This window comes from Manacus candei, unplaced genomic scaffold (assembly GCF_025592945.1).
Source record: "Manacus candei isolate 608988 ecotype Guabito, Panama unplaced genomic scaffold, ASM2559294v1 h1tg000162l, whole genome shotgun sequence".
Taxonomy (NCBI): Eukaryota; Metazoa; Chordata; class Aves; order Passeriformes; family Pipridae; genus Manacus; species Manacus candei.
Genome location: NW_026138210.1, coordinates 473,948 through 491,808, shown reverse-complemented (window position 1 = coordinate 491,808; position 17,861 = coordinate 473,948). Strand labels below are relative to the sequence as shown.

The 17,861-nt window shown below is 48.4% G+C and overlaps 3 protein-coding genes across 11 annotated transcripts in view; 2 read left to right on the top strand and 1 right to left on the bottom strand.

Annotated features, from left to right (window-relative positions):
* Positions 1 to 17,861, bottom strand: part of LOC127463463 (class I histocompatibility antigen, F10 alpha chain-like) — a 158,784-nt gene that overhangs the window by 33,248 nt on the left and 107,675 nt on the right. The gene's annotated exons all lie outside the window — the stretch shown is intronic.
* The window catches only part of LOC127463464 (class I histocompatibility antigen, F10 alpha chain-like), a 237,011-nt gene that overhangs the window by 123,317 nt on the left and 95,833 nt on the right, over positions 1 to 17,861 (top strand). The window lies entirely within an intron of this gene.
* On the top strand, positions 16,006 to 17,341 carry LOC127463470 (C-type lectin domain family 2 member D-like). Its single transcript, XM_051772944.1, has 3 exons — positions 16,006 to 16,270; positions 16,542 to 16,642; positions 16,943 to 17,341. The coding sequence occupies exons 1-3, from the start codon at positions 16,133 to 16,135 to the stop codon at positions 17,097 to 17,099; spliced, it is 396 nt and encodes a 131-aa protein (XP_051628904.1). The 5' UTR covers positions 16,006 to 16,132; the 3' UTR covers positions 17,100 to 17,341.

Below are 17,861 nucleotides of genomic sequence, written 5' to 3'. Positions count from 1 at the left end.
CTGGGGGAAGACTGGCATCACACTTGGATTGACTGGATCTGTGCTGGAGGCAACTGGGAGCAACTTGGCCCATGCTGGGGACAACTGTGATTGTACTGGGATAATACTGGGATCAGACTGGGATCAGACAGGGATCATACTGGAAGCAACTGGTTCTCTGCTCAGGGCAACTGGGAGCAACTGGGATCACAGTAGAAAAACTGGGAGCAACTAGGACCACACTGGGAGTGACTGGGAGTGGCTGTGAGCAACTGGGATTATGCTGGAAGATACTGGGAGCAACTGGGAGTGAGTGGGACCACATTGACTTCAACTGAGGTATACTGGGAGAGACCAGGAGGGACTGGGATCATACTGAGACTGACTGGGATCATAGTGGGAGTGACTGGGAGTGCCAGGGATCATCCTGGGAGCAACTGGAACCATAGTCAGTGACTGGGAGGAACTGGGAGCCTGCTGGGGGCAAATGGCTTTATCCTGGGAGTGCCAGGGCATGTCTGGGTTCATCCTGGGTGTGAGTGCCACCATCTGGGGTGTCACTGAGATCCTACTGGGATGGTCCTGGGAGGGACTGGGAGGGAGTGGAACTCGAGTGGGGTGACTGGAAGCAACTGGGACCATGCAGGGGGTAACTTGGATCCTACTCGGAGAGACTGGTATCGTACTGGGAGTGACTGGGATCATAGTGGGATGATACTGGGCATGACTAAAAGTGAGTGAGGTGATACTGGGGGTGACTGGGAGCATGTTGGAGGCAAGTGGGATCTACTGGGAGTGACTGGGAGTGACAGGGATGATACTGGGAGTGACTGGAAGCACAGAAGGGGTGGATGGGAGCAACTGGAACCACACTGGGGGCAACTGGGATCATACTGGAAGCAACTGAGACCACCTTGGGGGTAACTGGGATCCAATTGGGAGTGACTTGGATCCTATTTGGAGTGACTGGGAGTGATTGGGATCCAGGGCCATACTGGAACCATCCTGGGAGTGACTGTCAGTACCCAGGATCATACTGGGAGTGAGTAAAACTACACAGGGTGGAACTGGGAGCCAGTGGGGCCATGCTGGAAGTATGGTGGAACTGGGAGTAACTGGGAGTGACAAGGTGTATACTGGAGGCAACTGGCATAGACTGGGAGTGACTGGGATTGTACTGATGGGAACTGGAAGCATCCTGGGGCAAGTGGAAGTAACTGGTTATGACTACGAGCATCCTGAGGGCAACTGGGATATACTGGGAGTGTCTGCAGCCATCCTGGGAGTGACTGGGACCACACTGGGGGTGACTGGGAGTGGCTGTGAGCAACTGGAATCATGCTGGAAGCTACTGGAAATGACTGGGAGTGAGTGGGACTACACTGGGGGCAACTGAGATATAATGGGAAACACCAGAATTATACTGGGACTAACTGGGAGCAACTGGGAACTTACAGGGGGTAACTTGGATCCTACTAGGAGAGAATGGAATCAGACAGGGAGTGACTGGGATCATGCTGGGATCAGACTGGGTGTGACTAAAAGTGACTGAGATCATCCTGGGGGTGACTGGGCCCATCCTGGGGGTGACTGGGAGCCCCTGGGCCCCCCTGGCTGGAACTGCTTTCCCTCCTGCGGGTTCTTGGCAAAGGCCCCAAAGCACAAACTCTGCTCCGAGCCCTCGGTGCGTTTCCTCCCTTTGGGCAGCAGCAGCTCCTGAGCCCTGAACAGGCTCCTGTCCCCTGCAAACACTTCCCCTGCCTTTGACCTGGGAGCTCTCAGGGACTCACACATTTACTGAATGTTTAAACTCGGCTTTTTCTCTTATTTTTCTTCTTTTCTTTTGTCTTTCTTTCCTCTTTATCCTTTCTAAACTTCCCCCTCCCCTCTCTCTCCCTCCCCTCTCTGTTCCCATCCCCTCCCTCAGTCCTTTGTGCTGCCAGCATGATCCCAGTTGCTCCCAGTATGATCCTGGGCACTGACAGTCACTCTCAGGATGGTCCCAATATGGTCCTGGTCACTCCCACTAGGATCCCAGTCACTCCCACTAGGATCCCAGTCACTCCCAATAGGATCCCAGTTGCCCCCAAGGTGGTCCCAGTTGCTCCCAGTCCCCCCTAAGATGGTTCCTTTCCCTCTCAGGGACTCCCAGTCTGAGTCCAGTCTGGCCCCAGGCACTTTCAGTCACTGCCTGAACGATGCCATTTGCCCCTGCATGGTCCCAGTTGCTCCCAGTATGATCTCAGTATGTGTCCAGTCACCCCCGGTATGACCCCAGGTAATTGCAGACAGTTCCAGTACAAATCCAGTTTGATCCCAGTCATCCCCAGTATGGTAGCAGTCCCTCTCACATACTCCAAGTATTCTTGCAGTCACTCCCAGGATGATCCCAGTATGAGCCCAGCAGGGGCCCAGCTGCTCCCCCTCTGATCCCAGTTGCCCCCCATGTGATTGCTCCAGGATGGATCAGGAATGGGGACCCCTCTGTGCCCCCCCCTTGTGTCCCCCTGTTCTGGGGGAGCTTTGGGGGCACATCTGCACCCCAACATGGCATCCAACACATCCCAAAGTGTGCTGGGACCCCCTTAAACCACCCCACAGCCCCCCAAGGAACCCTCAAACTCACTCAGAGTCCATCCAGGACCCCACCTAACCCCTTTTTTGGGGGGGGACATTTATGGGCTCTGGTTTTATGGGGAGCCCCCCCCGCTGAAGGTGAGGAGCTGTCGGGTGAGAGGGGGTGTTGGGAAGAGGGGGATCGGTGAGTCAGAGGGGATAAAAAAGGTGGTGGGACCCCAAACTGAGTGGGAGGAGAGTGGGACCCCCCAAAGGTGGAGGGGGAGGGAGACTGAGGATTGGGGGATGATCGAAAAGGGGAGGGAGAGGTTGGAAGAGTGGGGAAAAGGTACCCCTAAACTGAGCATGAGGGGGCTGGGGACTGGGGGAATGACGTGTAAGGGGTGGGAGAGGGAGGAAAAAGTAGGTGTTGGGACCCTAAAACTGATCCTGGGCGGGCTGGGAATTGAAGGGAACCATGGAAAACCCTTGTCAGAGAGAAAACTCGGTGACCCGAGTCCTGGATGCTTTTAGGAAAGAGGTCTGAACATTTCTTGAACAATGGAGGGGGGTGACTTTTATATTCTTGACCTTTCCAGTTCTCCATTTGGGGGCAGGATGTCCTCTGGGCCAATGTTTTGTTCCCTTTGCAGTGAGTGCAGCCTCAGAGGGCTGAGCCCTCTCTGGCTGGGCTTGGCCTCTCCTGCAGAGACTCAGGCCTGGCTGGGCTGCCCCAGGCAGACGCTGCAGGAAGAAGAGCTCAGGCCGCCTGGGTCTGGTGTCCCTGGGGCTCAGCCTGTGCCCCATTGCTGGGCCGGGGCTGAGCCCCACCTCTGCCTGGGGGCCTTGGCCAAAGGGCTGCCAAGGAAGAGGCCCAGGAGCCTTGGGGCCTGCCCAGCTTTCCTCCTCCCTGGGGGCTCTCAGTCCTCCCCTGACACCGTGTGGGCCCAAGGCCTTGCTGGCTTCGGGCTCACGGCCCGCCGGCACCATCCCAGCGGCCTGACCCCCCTCCTTCCCCTCTCTCCAGCCTCTCCTGCCTTTTCTGGCAAGGGGCCATCCAAGGAAAACCCCGGTTCTCAGCAATGGCACCTGTGGCACGGCTGCAAGGCTCCAGTGGGCCAGGCAAGAGCAGGAGCACCGAGAGCCTGAGGAGCCAGGAGATGCCCTGGCTGGGCATGGTGCTGCTGCGGGACGAGCTGACACCTCTGCACAGTCTCTGCCCGTCCCTGCCAGCCGACTTCTGCCCAGGCTCTGGGCACGGGGACGCAGCACTGACACTTTTCAGCCCCCGCGCTGTTCCACAGAGGCTGTGATGTCACAAGGCCCTTGCCTGGCAGCCAGGAGATGGGCAAGGCAAGGCAAGGAAGGAGCCTCTGAGCCACCAGCACACTGTCCCCAAAGGCTGGGGTGGCACAGAAGCCCAGAGTCCCTGAGCTTGGCAGAGACTTGTGAGATCAACCGGCGTCCAGCCTACGCCCCATCCCCAGCACGTCAAGCAGAGCACGGCACTCAGTGCCATGGCCAGTCTTTGCTTAAACACCTCCAGGGACGGTGACTCCACCACCTCCCTGGGCAGCCCATTTCAATACCTAATCCCTGTTTCTCTCCAAAAAGTCCTGCTCCTGTCCCTGACAAACAGCCCCTGACAGGCAGGTCCTCCTGTCCTCTTGTCCTGTCGCCTGTTGCCTCGGAGAAGGGGCTGACCCCCACCTGGCTCCAGCCTCCTGTCAGGAAGTTGTGGACAGGGAGAAGGTCAGCCCCGAGCCTCCTCTTCTCCAGGCTGGAGAAGCCCAGCTCCCTCAGCTGCTCCTCACAGGCCATGCACTGCAGACCCTTGCCCAGCTCCATTGCCCTGCTCTCCACCCACTGCAGCCCCTCAAGGTTCTCCCTGAATTGAGGGGCCCAGAGCTGGACACAGCACTCCAGGGGTGGCCTCACCAGTGCCCAGTCCAGCAGAAGCATCACTGCCCTGCTCCTGCTGCCACACTCTTTCTGATCCAGGCCAGCCTGTCCTTGGCCTTCTTGCCCACCCGGGCACCCGCTGGCTCAGGTTCAGCCTCTGTCCACCAGCACCCCCAGGGCCTCTCCCACGGGGACCCTTTGAAGCTCCTCTGCCCCCGGCCTGGAGCTGCAGGGGGTTCTTGTGGCCACAGGCCCCAAAGGCACCAAAGGCACTCTTGAACCTCATGCCCACGGGCTCGGCCCAGAGGTCCAGCCTGTCCAGGTCCCTCTGCACAGCCTTCCTACTCTCCAGCACATCCACACTGCAAGCCAGCCTGGGGTCCTCTGCCAATTTGCTCCTGGAAGACTCAATGCCCTCCTGCAGATCCCCACGAAAAATAGGCAACAGGACTGGGCCTGTTACCCAACAAGTTCTAGTGCTTGACAAAGGAGCCCACCCAGCAGTGGGGAGAAACTGCTGGCAGGAGATTGAATGGGGGCAAGAGACAATGGATGATGGACAAGTTCTGGGCCATGGCCATTTGTTAGAAAAACAAAGGAAAAGTTTAAGGCCTGCCATATTTCAGTGGTCAGAGACCTGGCAGAGAAATCTATTTTTGAGACCTGGACACCAAGAAGGCAGAATTTCTAAACCACCAAGACCCTTAGAGAAACCAGAGATGAAGGCAAAACTAACACAGACAGTTACTGAGGCTTTCCCTGTCCAGGGAAAAGACAAGAAATAGACAAAAACTGTGGACTAAGCATCATGCAAAGTGAGAAATCAAGAACCAAAAAAAGCGAGAATAAGAATTCCTGCAGAGAACTGGTAAACCAATGGACAGGAATTCCTTTGTCTGCTAAAATGTAGAAAGAGTTAAAAGTTTTGAGAACTGATGTACATGTGTTAGAGAGCAATTCCTGTGTCCCTTCAGCGCTGAATGAAGTAGGGTCACCTCTGGAACCCAACCAACTGCTCAGAGATTTTATTCCCCGGCTTTCGCTGACGGTTTCTGGGGACCCAGATGAGACAAAGCAGCGCCGACAGGGCAGAGCAGAGGAATCGTTGGCCCTGCAGCGTGTACCAAAGGAGTTTTGGGGAGATCTTCCAATTCCCTGGTCTGGAGAGTTCACCACACCTTCTTTTCTGGGAGAAAGAACAGGCCATGAATTTTGGGTACTTGATTTTAAGGCCTTTTGCCTGCACATAAGGCACAGCAATGGGAAGGACGCAGCGTGAGGCTGAGAGGTTTCTGTCATGGTTTGTGGGCTTGGGTGAGATTGGGCCATAATTACAGGACACCTGTAAAATCTGGGCTTTGCGAAAGGTTGGGGAGGGTTGGGAAAGGTGTTCAAAGGGTGGTTTTGCCTGAGGTGTTAAACATGGGAGCAGGTCTGTCTTCCCAATTCCCAAGAGAAGAGATGCCAGAAAGCTCCCCTGCAGGTTGTGTTTTAAGGAACAGGAGAAGAGACTGAGAGTAAGGGGTTTCTTTCCTGGAGGGAAGGGCTGTCGTTCACTTGCAGGAGCCCTGCGCTGAAATTACCAGTCTGACTGCCCAAACTGAACACAGCTGAAGATTCCTGCCAGACAAAAAGTGCCAGGACAGAAAGCTCTTGCTGCCCATGGAGTGCCCAGGGTGTCCCCCCAACTGCATGTGAAACCCGAAAGTTCCAGGCTTTCTTTCCTGGGGGAAAGGCCGTGACATCCCAAAGAGTCCCGTGGCAGACAGGTGGGGCTGCACTGTGGGGGTGTGAGGTGTTGGTTCTTTGGTTTCCAGGGGCTATTCCAGAATGGAGAGGACAGGCTGTGACACCACAAAGGAGCCCTTGGCACACGGGTGGGGTTGAACTGTCACATGGGGGGGACTTGGTTCTTTGGTTTCCAGAGGCCATTCCAGAATGGAGAGGATAGGCCAGAATGGACAGGACAACAAAAGGGCCCAAAGCACATGGGTTGGTCTGCACTATGGTGTGGGGTGTTGGTTCTTTGGTTGCCAGTGTTGCAAAGCAATTTAAATTAGTAGTAGAATGGCTAAGGCTTAGTAGAAGACTAGGCCTAGAAAGCAACACTCCAAAGTAGCAACCTTGTTTGTGTGTGAAGTGGAAACCATAATCAAAGAATCTAGTCAGGCATGTATATAACGATTTGTTACCTAGGATGTGGTTAAGGTCTGTTAAACAGTTTCTAGGGATAAGACAACTTAAGCAGATTTATGATTAGAGTAGATGATTATTAATTGTTATCAGTATGAAGTATGAGCTTGTTTGTAACTGCACCTGGTTTGCTGTGGAAACTGTAACTGGTTTGCTGTGGAAACTGCATGTAAACTTGTTTGTGTATAAAAGCTGAACTGAAAATGAGGGTCTTTGGAATCCTGACTTGGGGCGTTAGCCCGCAGGTTCCCAGGGCCCCGAATAAAGCACCGCATAAACCGGCACTCTGTGGGTTTGTGTTTCTTTTGGATTACGGGCAACAGTTTTCTGGCGACCCAGGTATGGGACTCCGGGGGTCGCTGGGGCGGCTCACGAGCTGATCCACTCCATGCCGTCAACCAGGTGATTTCTGGGGAGACATCGACCCGTGCCCGACCCTGCGCCCGCCGGACGACCACTCAGGTAAGCCCGGAGGTGCTTTATTCTTTTAGGTCTGTTGGTTGGGAGCCTGCCTATAAGACGGGATAGTGAGTTACCCGCTGGGTTGGGCTAAAGGTACCTCGGTTGGGAAGCCTAGGCGCTGGTCGTAAGACGTAGCGAAAGCCGCGCTGTACCAGCACTCGCCACTCAGAGGGAGAATTGGTGAGTTGGTTTTGGTTTTGGTTTTGGAATATGTTACTGGTTTATATTGTTGTGTTATCGTGCTGGTCGTTCAAAGTATTGTTTTGTATTGTTGTGTTATTGTGAATTTGATGAATTTAGCTTGTGGTGTGTGTGTGTGAGTCAGTATGATGCCGTTTAAAACCTTTAGAACACTGTCTTGTGCAGAAAAAGATATCCCTAGCGATTCTCCGCTTGGTTGCTTGTTAAAACATTGGAAGGAAGGAAATTTTGGCCAAGAGTTAAGCAGGAAACAATTGATTGATTATTGTAATAATGTATGGCCTCAATATGAGACAGAAGGAATGCAATGGCCTAGAAATGGTTCACTGACTTTGGAAATTATAACCCCCTTGATGCGATATTTATGGGAGAATGAGAAATGGCATGAAATACCATATCTGGATTTGTTTTATTATTTAGAACATAATACTGAATGGCAAAAAGAATGTGGTATCTTAGTATTGAAAGAGCTGGAACTGGAGGATGATAAATGTAAGAAATGTCAAGAGCGGAGTATAAAGATATTGAAAGGATTGGATGATAAACATGAGCGGAAAATACGGTTTTCAGAACCAGAGGAGGATGTGTCTTTGTTAGTCTCCCCCGGTAGAACTCCAAGTGCGCCCCTGAGAGATAGTCTCCCTTCAAGTGTGAGGGCACGGTCACCCACCATGCCCCCGTTAGAATCGTCCTCGGATGAGGAAGAAATGAAAGGACGAGGATGTTATTTTGATAGAACTCCGCTAGCAGAACGGACTCGGAAGGGGCGAAAAGAAAGGGGAAGGACTAGAGAAAGGAGACGGGGAGGGGGAAGGGAGGCAGACGGGTCGCTCTCACCCCCTAGATTGATGGCCCCTTTGCGGGAGGCAATTGGAGCGGACGGAAAGAAAGTCATGGTAAAAGTTCCTTTTTTACCTAGTGATTTATTAATTTGGAAACAGTCTGCTGGAACTTATAGAGAAAACCCGGAGCGGGTGGCTCGTATTATAAAAATGGTTATAAAAACTCAAAATCCAGACTGGAATGATTTACAGGTATTGTTAGATACACTTCTGGATTCAACAGAAAAGGAAATGGTATTAAGGGTGATGGTGGAAAAAGTGAAAGAAAGAATAAAAACTTTGCCCCGGGGGGTACGGGGAAACGTGAATGATTTTGTACCGCGAGAGGATCCCGAGTGGGATCCGGAGGTAGACAAAGATTATAAAAGGCTAAGAGTTTATCAAGAATTATTGGTAGAGGGAGTACGAAGTGGGATACCAAAAACGCTGAACTGGTCAAAATTATACTCAGTAAAGCAAGATAAGGGGGAATCCCCTTCAGCCTTTTTGGAGAGGTTAAAAGAGACAGCTCAGAAATATACAGATTTAGATGTTGAAGCTGAATCAGGGAAATTGCAATTAGCATTGATTTTTATGGGACAAGCACAGGAAGACATTAGGAAGAAACTTCAGAAGCTAGAAGGAGCAGAGACAAGAGACTTGGAAAAATTATTAGAGGTGGTATGGAAGGTGTACAATAATAGGGAAAAGGAAGCTACTAAGAAACAACAGGCGAGCTTGTTAGCACTCCTGCAAGCTCCAGGAGGGAACAATGGGGCCGGTGGCCATAGAGGAAGAGGTCGTGGTAATAGGGGAAGGGGAGGAATGGGTAGAGGATTTAACAATCAGTCGGGATTTGGAAATCAATTTGGGGGAGGACGTGGTAGGATAGGACCAAATCAGTGTGCTCTTTGTAAAGGACAAGGACATTGGAAAAACGAATGCCCATTGAATGCTGGAAATGGAATGAATCCGTGGAATCCTCAAAGCTTTGTGAATCCACAAAACCCTGTTGGTATGGGCACGCCACAAGGTGTCGCCCAAGCATTTATGTTAGGGAGTTACGGAAGACAGAGCCGGCTAGATTCAGACTTAAAGGTTGTTTTGGAAGTAGAGGGGGAGCCGACGGAATTTAGGATAGATACTGGAGCTAGTTTTTCGGCAATGAATAAATTGATGGGGCCACTAAGCGATTCAACTGCATGGGTGGTAGGAGTTTCAGGACAGGTAGAGGAAAAGGCGTTTTTGCGACCCTTAGATATTAAATTTAGAGGAAAAGAACTAGACCATCAGTTTTTGTATATGCCTAACAGTCCTGAATGTTTACTAGGAAGAGATTTGCTTTCAGTCTTGCAAGCTAAAATTATATTTGAAAAAGGGAGAGTCAAACTGGAAATTCCGGAGGAGAACTTAGCAAAAATTTTTGTTGTGAATGAAGTAGAAAAGGAAGAGATACCTCAGGAAATAGAACAGGCTGTGGTGCCTTGGGTTTGGGAAACAGGGGTCCCTGGAAAATCTAAAGCTGCTACCCCAGTTAGAATAGAATTAAAAGAAGGAGCACAACCCGTTAGAGTGAAGCAATACCCAATTAGTTTAGAAGCTAGGAAAGGGATAGCTCCAATGATCACACAGTTTTTAATTTTAGGGATATTAAAAGAATGTGAGTCAGAATTTAATACCCCCATATTTCCGATAAAAAAACCAAATGGTAAGTATAGGTTAGTGCAAGACTTGAGAGCAGTAAACCGTATCACAAAAGATATCCACCCAGTTGTAGCTAACCCTTATACCTTGTTAACATCTGTTTCTGAGAAATTTCAGTGGTTTACAGTTATTGATCTAAAGGATGCCTTCTTCTGCATACCACTGGCACGGGAAAGTTGGAAAATCTTTGCCTTTGAATGGGAGAACCCAGAGACTGGACAAAAGCGACAGCTTACTTGGACTCGATTACCACAAGGATTCAAATGCTCACCCACGATATTTGGTAATCAGTTAGCAAAGGAACTGGAGGAATGGAAGACTACTCAGGTAAAAGAATCTCCTTTTTCATATATAATACTGCAATATGTAGATGACATTTTCTTAGGAGCTACAGAACAGGGACTCTGTCGTCAGTTAACCATTGAACTGTTAAACATGCTGGGACAAGCAGGCTATCGAGTCTCAAAAGAAAAAGCACAACTAGTAAAACAGAAAGTTATTTATCTGGGATGTGAAATCTCCCAAGGAACCCGGCGCTTAGGAACAAATAGGGTTCAAGCAATATGTGCTATCCCTGTGCCCCGAAATAATCAGGAACTGAGATCTTTTTTAGGAATGGTCGGATGGTGCAGACTGTGGATTCCCAACTTTGGACTAACTGCCAGACCCTTATATGAAGCAGTAAAGGAGCCCAAGCTGACCTGGGGGACGAAGCAAGAAAAAGCGTTCCAGGAATTGAAGAGCCCTCCAGGAAGCACCTGCCCTGGGACTGCCGGACCCAACCAAGGAGTTTCAGCTCTATGTCTGCGAGAGACAACGAATGGCTCTAGGAGTCCTCACTCAGCGTCTAGGATCCTGGAAGAGACTGGTTGGGTATTTCTCCAAACGACTAGACGCAGTAAGTGGGGGATGGCCAGGGTGTCTCAGAGCTGTGGCAGCGACGGTCATTTTAATACAAGAAGCACGAAAATTGACTCTGGGAAAACACATGGTAGTGTACGTGCCCCACATGGTCATAGCAGTTTTAGAACAAAAAGGGGGGTATTGGCTCTCATCTAGCCGAATGTTACAGTATCAAACTTTGTTAAGAGAACAAGATGATGTTGAACTGAAAATCACTAACCATCTCAACCCAGCAGAATTCCTTAGGTCTACACAGGAAGAAGGTATCCTGGAGCATGACTGTGTAGAGACCATTGAACAAGTCTACGCGAGCAAAAGAGACTTGAAGGACGAGCCATTGACAGATCCTGACTGGGAGTTGTTCACTGACGGATCTAGCTTTGTGGAAAATGGCACCAGGTATGCTGGGTATGCAGTGGTCACTCTACAACAGGTGATAGAAGCAAATGCACTACCCCCAGGTACGTCTGCACAAAAGGCTGAGATATGGGCATTAGTGAGAGCTTTAATATTAAGCCAAGGAAGGAGAGTTAATATATGGACTGATTCCAAATATGCTTTTGGAGTAGTTCATGTTCACGGAGCACTCTGGAAAGAGAGAGGACTTCTTACTTCTCAGGGGACAACGATTAAACATCGAGAAGAAGTTTTGCAATTGCTAGAGGCGATACACAAGCCCTCAGCAGTGGCAATAATGCATGTCAAAGGACATCAGACTAACCCCGGACGAGAATTTCAAGGTAATCGACAGGCTGACCAAGCGGCTAAACAAGCCGCGAGAGAAGTATGGACTCAGATGGTTCTTTTGCCCGTTCGAAGTAATCCAGCAACAGCATTTATGGAAGAAAAACCATATTATACACAGGAAGATGAGAAATTAGCTCAAATAACAGAAGCAAGGAAAAATGTTAAAGGGTGGTACATTTCTCCCACAGGACAAGTGATTTTACCTGTCAGAATAATGAAAGCAGTACTCGAAATGGAACACAGTAAGTGCCACTGGGGTGCAGAAGCAATGGTAAAATTTTTGAAAAATGAGGTTCTCTCAAACCAGATGTTAACACTAGCAAAGAGGGTAAATGCAATGTGTCCCACATGTATAAAGAATAACCCAGTAGTCAGAAAACAGGTACAAATGGGAACGTTACAGATAGGACAGTTACCAGGAGATTATTGGCAAATAGACTTTTCTGAGTTGCCTAAGATGCAATCCTATAAGTATTTGTTAGTATATGTTTGTACCTTTTCAGGATGGCCAGAAGCTTTTCCATGCAGGACTAATCAAGCAAAGGAAGTAGTTAAAACACTTCTGAGAGAAATTATTCCGAGATTTGGGATACCTCTAGGGTTATCATCCGATCGAGGGCCACACTTTACCGCAGGGATAGTGCAAGATATATCCATCGCATTAGGAATAACATGGAATCTCCATACACCATGGAGACCGCAATCCAGTGGGCAAGTAGAGAGGATGAATCAGACATTGAAAGGCCAATTAAAGAAAATCTGTCAAGAAGCAAAAATTCAGTGGCCCCAAGCACTACCTCTTGCCTTGTTGAGAATTAGGATCAAACCGAGGGAGAGAATAGGAGTAAGTCCATATGAGATATTGTATGGCAAACCCTATCATCCAACTACCTACCAAGGGGATCCTCATATAGTGGGTGATCAGGCAGCATTTAATTATGTGTTATCTTTAAATAAGACTCTCACAGCCCTCAGAGGAGCATTGCAGTGGAATCGACCTTTGCCCCTGGAGAATCCAGTGCATGACATTTCTCCGGGAGATCATGTCTACGTGAGAAACTGGTCGGTGGAGCCGCTGAAAGAAACATGGGACGGTCCTCGCCAGGTGATAATGACCACTTACACAGCGGTGAAAGTCGAGGGAATCGACAGCTGGATCCATTACACTCGGGTCAAGAAGGTTCCCGTCTCGTGGTCAGTAGAGCCCCTCTCTCCGACAAAGATGGTGTTTCGAGCTACCACTTAAAAGTCTTAACATTTCTGGGACTGATAGGTTTGGCAGAGACCCTTGTGAAAATTGAAACCCCTGACCCTTACTTGATGGTACCTGAGGTTACTGATGTAAACTTAACCTGTTTATTTTCTGATGACCAGGGAGCTGAATTAAGAGATGCCAAAGTCAAGTGGAGATGGAGAGATCAAGATCAAATCATGACAGAAGGAGTGACAACAGTTTGGGATGCTACACAACACAAGGGTTACACCGTTCTGCAGGTACCCAAGGTGTCTAAGGCTATGGAAGGTACATATATGTGTGTAGTTTGGATTTGGGAAAGTTTTGATTATGGAAATATAGAAATACGGACGATAAACATGACTCAGAAAACGGCGACCAAAGTGCGAGTTATACCCACTAGGAAACAATCGGACATGTGGGATGGTCCTCCCTTAAAAATCAATTGTACTTTCCAATTTGATAATTGTCAAAAATCAGTTAAAGTAAAATGGTGGAAATTGAATATAGCAAATCAATCTTGGGAATCACAAAGTCAAGGAGTTAGCTGGTGGTCAAATAGTAAGGGAGGTAAAGGGTGGCTGAATATTTCTAATCCCAGAATAGGAAAGACAGAAGGTACATTTCTTTGTGTGGTCACATGTGGAGAAGAAAAAGATTATGGGATAAGGACAGCAGTGGCTGTACCACATCAAGGAGTAAGAGTCAGACCAGAATACAGTGTTTATCCGGCCCAGGAAGGAAGAAATCTGACTCTAAGTTGTAAAATTCCAGAAGGACAGTATTCTGAATATGGGTGGTGGTTTAAAGGACAGAACTTGAAAGTCGGGAAGAGACATCAGATTGAAAAGACAGTAGATGCAATAGTTTTGAAAATCAAAGAAATACGAAGAGGAGAAGATGAGGGCCAATATACCTGCTGGATAAATAGAGATGACTGGTGGGATACTGGAATTACTGCCGTCTACAAAAGGACTGAAAGAATAATCCGACAAGTAAGTAACCTGCAGATTCCAGATAGAGAAGTGGGACAAGAAAACCTAGTCGTAGGCCTAATTCGTGATTTTGGGAAAGTACAGAATGTCACAAAAATCACTGCGTGTCTCCCTATGCCTCATGCTGCAGGAGACCCAATCCCATGGGGAATAATTCCAGTGCCAGAAATTCCTAAAATGTTTAAGAATACTACATGGAATTGCAGGCTTGTAACCAAAACATGGAATGAAATGACAGATGCATGTTTATTAAGGAACAAAATAACTAAAAGACAATGTGAGCAAATACCTGGATATTTCCGTTGGATAGAAAGTGGGAAAATCGGAAAGCTAGAAGGGAATTGTTTAGTCACAGGTTCAGTAATCTACCCATGTTCTAAAGTACAAGTTCAAATAAAACGAGAAAAACAAGAAGAAGTATGTCAAAATATTACTAGCTCTACAACCATGGAAGAGTGGCAAACAATTTGGGGACCCAGCCTATTAGAGACTTATAGTTATATTGGAAAAGTACAGTGGTGTATTTACTGGAAAGGGAAAAGGAATCAAACTTATTCTACAGGAAATAGAGGAAATCATAATTGGAGGACAGAAACACGCACAAAGGAAAATTGGAATTGTACTCGAATATACACATGTGATACCCCAGACGATGAAATAGGTTTAATACCAGTCAAAACACTTCTACAGTTAGGATGTGAATGTCGGGGATATAATCATACTATTAAGGGATCTGTGAAAAACATTGATTGCCGTACCATTACAGTTAGGAGTCCAGGAAATTTGGTGTGGGTAATGGGGCATGGCCAGTGGACCACCCACATGCCAATAGATGGTCCGGTTGTACCTGTCACACTGGGGATACCTACTCTCTGTCCATTCTGGAAGCAAGATAAGTTAACATCAGTAGAAATACGACCACAGGGAAAAAGAGAAATTAGTAAAGATATTGATGATTTGGGGTTGGGAGATTGGCATGAACCATCAGCAGGAGTTAAATTTGGATGGGCCTTAGAGTCTCTGTTTGCACCAATCTCAACATACCGTAACAGAGAGATGTTGTTTAAATTAATGGGACAAACTGAAAGGTTAGCAGCAGTCACTAAGAAAGGATTTAAAGATCTAAATTTACAATTACAAGCCACCTCTAGAATGACCATACAAAATCGCATGGCATTAGACCTGATATTACTCAAAGAACATGGCGTTTGTGGCTACCTGCATGCAAAGAACGAGTATTGTTGTGTACACATCCCAAATGTCACTCAAGAAGTTGAAAAAGACATTGATCAACTCGAACAAATTGACGAGAATGTTCATGAACTACAAAAGGAAGCAGAACACAATTGGATAGGAAAATTATTCAGCTCCCTAGGTCTTCATGTGTCAGGATGGATATCTTCTGTTATCCAGTACGGAATTCTGATTGTAATAATTATTGTCATAGCCATAACTGTTTATAAGTGTCTTTTAGGAATGATTGTAAAAGAAGGTCAACATACGAGACGCATCATGAAAGCCATAACAAGAAAAGAAGTAATCTCACCGCAAGATGGATCACCTCCTGCCTATCAAGAAACTACAGCTTGAAGATTTCTACGTTTGAGCATCCTTGCAGGCAAACCCTGAAGAATGCTCAAAAGGGGGGACATGTTGCAGAATAATTCGAATTTAGTAGTAGAATGGCTAAGGCTTAGTAAGAGAGTAGGCCCAGAAAGCAATGCTTCAAAGTAGTAAGCTAGCAACCTTGTTTGTGAGTGTGGAATGTACTGAAGAGATGGCAACAATAATCAAAGGATTAAGTCAAGCATGTATATAATGATTTGTTACCTGGGATATGGTAAGGGTCTGTTAATCAGTTTCTAGGGGTAAGACAGCTTAAGTAAGATTTATGATTAGAATAGATGATTATTAATTGTTACCAGTATGAAGTATGAGCTTGCTTGTAACTGTTTTGTTGTAGAAACTGCTATGAGCTTGTTTGTAACTGAATGTAACTGTTTTGCCGTGGAAACAGCATGTAAACTTGTTTGTGTATAAAAGCTGAACTGAGAATGGAGGTCTTTGGAATCCTGACTTGGGACGCTAGTCCTCAGGTTCCCGGGGCCCCGAATAAAGCACCGCATAAACCGGCACTCTGTTGGTTTGTGGTTTTATTTGTTACAGGCAACACCAGGACCTTCTTGGCATCAAGGGAGGCTCCCAAAGTGAGTGACTCCCCTTTTTCCCTGCACTTTGCTCCAGGCACCTGCTCCTCACTCGGTCACACCTTTCCCAAGAGCATCATCCCCCAATTTCCACTTCCAGCTGCTGGAATAAACCAAGGAATCAACCCCATTTTGCTGCTTTTCAGGGCTGCCCACGTGTCTGACTCAGCTTTCTGTGTTTCAGTTCTCGGTGTGAGACTCCCTTTCCCTGAACCAGAATTCTCCCACATGTGCCCAGACACCTGGCCTGGTTTCCAAGGAAAATGTTATTATTTTTCTGAGGCTGAGGGCAACTGGACCACGGGTCGGGAAAGATGTGAGGCCCTGGGAGCTTCACTGGCCACCATAAGCACCAGGGAGGAACTGGTGAGGACTGGGATGAACTGGTGAGGACTGGGATGAACTGGTGAGGACTGGGCTTGAACCTCTGCAGCAGCACCGGGGTGGGAAACACAGGGAAAACAAGAGGATAAATCAGCCCCAAACCCCCCAGGCTGGCCCCAAAGTGCTGCCAGTGCTGGAGCCGGGAGCCAACCCCTTGGGAAAAGCCCCAGGTCTGGCTGGGGGTGGACACAGGAGGGAAAGAGAAGGTGGGGAAGGCAAGACTGGCCAAAGCCAACGTTTCTTTGCCTTCCAGGCCTTCCTTCTGCGCTATAAAGGCGAAGCAAACCACTGGATCGGGCTGGGAATGAGGGATAAGGGCTGGGAGTGGATCAATGGCACAGCCTTGAACGGCAGGTGGGTCCCTGTGTCCGTGCTGGAGCCCCGGGGTGGGCCCCAGGGATTTCCTGGAGTCTGGGATGCCCCATCCTGGGATGGGCACCTTCTCCTGCCCCGTGTCCAGGCAGCTCCTGGCTTTCCATGGGGGGTTGGGATGGGCCGAGGTCGCTGCCCCCCACCCTGATCAGAGAATTGGAGACCCTCCCCAGCCAAAGCCCTTCTCTGCCGGAGGGGAAATCCCAGCTCTTCCTAATTTTTGGGGGGAGTTTCCTTCTTTTTATTTTCCCTTTCTCACTCTGGTCCCATTGGCATTTGCAGGTTTGAGGTGAGGGGTGGAGGACCCTGTGGGTACCTGTACTATTGGTGGATCAGCTCATCCCTGTGCCACAAGGAGAACTGGATCTGCAGCCGCCCTGACAACTTCGTCCTGTGGGAGGGGAAATTAAGAGACCCCAAACCAGGACTTTCAACCTAAATCTCTGACCAGATGGGGGAGCTTCACCCCAGCACTGCAACTGAAATTGTCGGGGTGAATCCAAAAAATCAGGTACAAGGAACTGGTACTATCCCCCATCCTTTGGACCTTTTGAGCAGCACAAGTGTGGTTTGCACCACAGAAAACTTGCTCAAAAGGTTCGCACAAATGCAACTGGTATTTATACAATTTGCCTTAAACGCATATTTATATGAGTACGGCATTTATGTAACCATATTTATATGAGGACGGCATTTATGTAACCATATTTATATGAGGACAACATTTATGTAGCCATATTTATATAAGGACGACATTTATGTAGCCATATTTATATGAGTACGACATTTATGTAACCATATTTATATGAGGACGACATTTATGTAGCCATAGCTCAGGCCGGTGCTTCTCTTGGCCCTCCATTTCGGTGGGGGGTAAATCAGCCTTTTTTCACACTGTTTTCAGCCTTATTTCAAGTTTTTTCTGCGGTGGCCGTGGTTTGGGGGCGGTTTTGGGGTGAGAAAGGAGCCTTTTAGTGTCCGTTCTCACTCTCCTGGAACTTCCGCATCACTCCCGCTCTTCTCACCATCGGCGCGTGCTGATTGGCCGATTAAACCACGCCCCCTCACTCCCATTGGCCGCTCCTCCCGTAAGGGGGGTACTTTTGAATTAGATGATCAATGGAGCACAGAGGCGTGAGAACGGAATCATATTAGGATGTGAAACCAGCCAGAGTGGGGTACAATGTAACTTCATGGCACA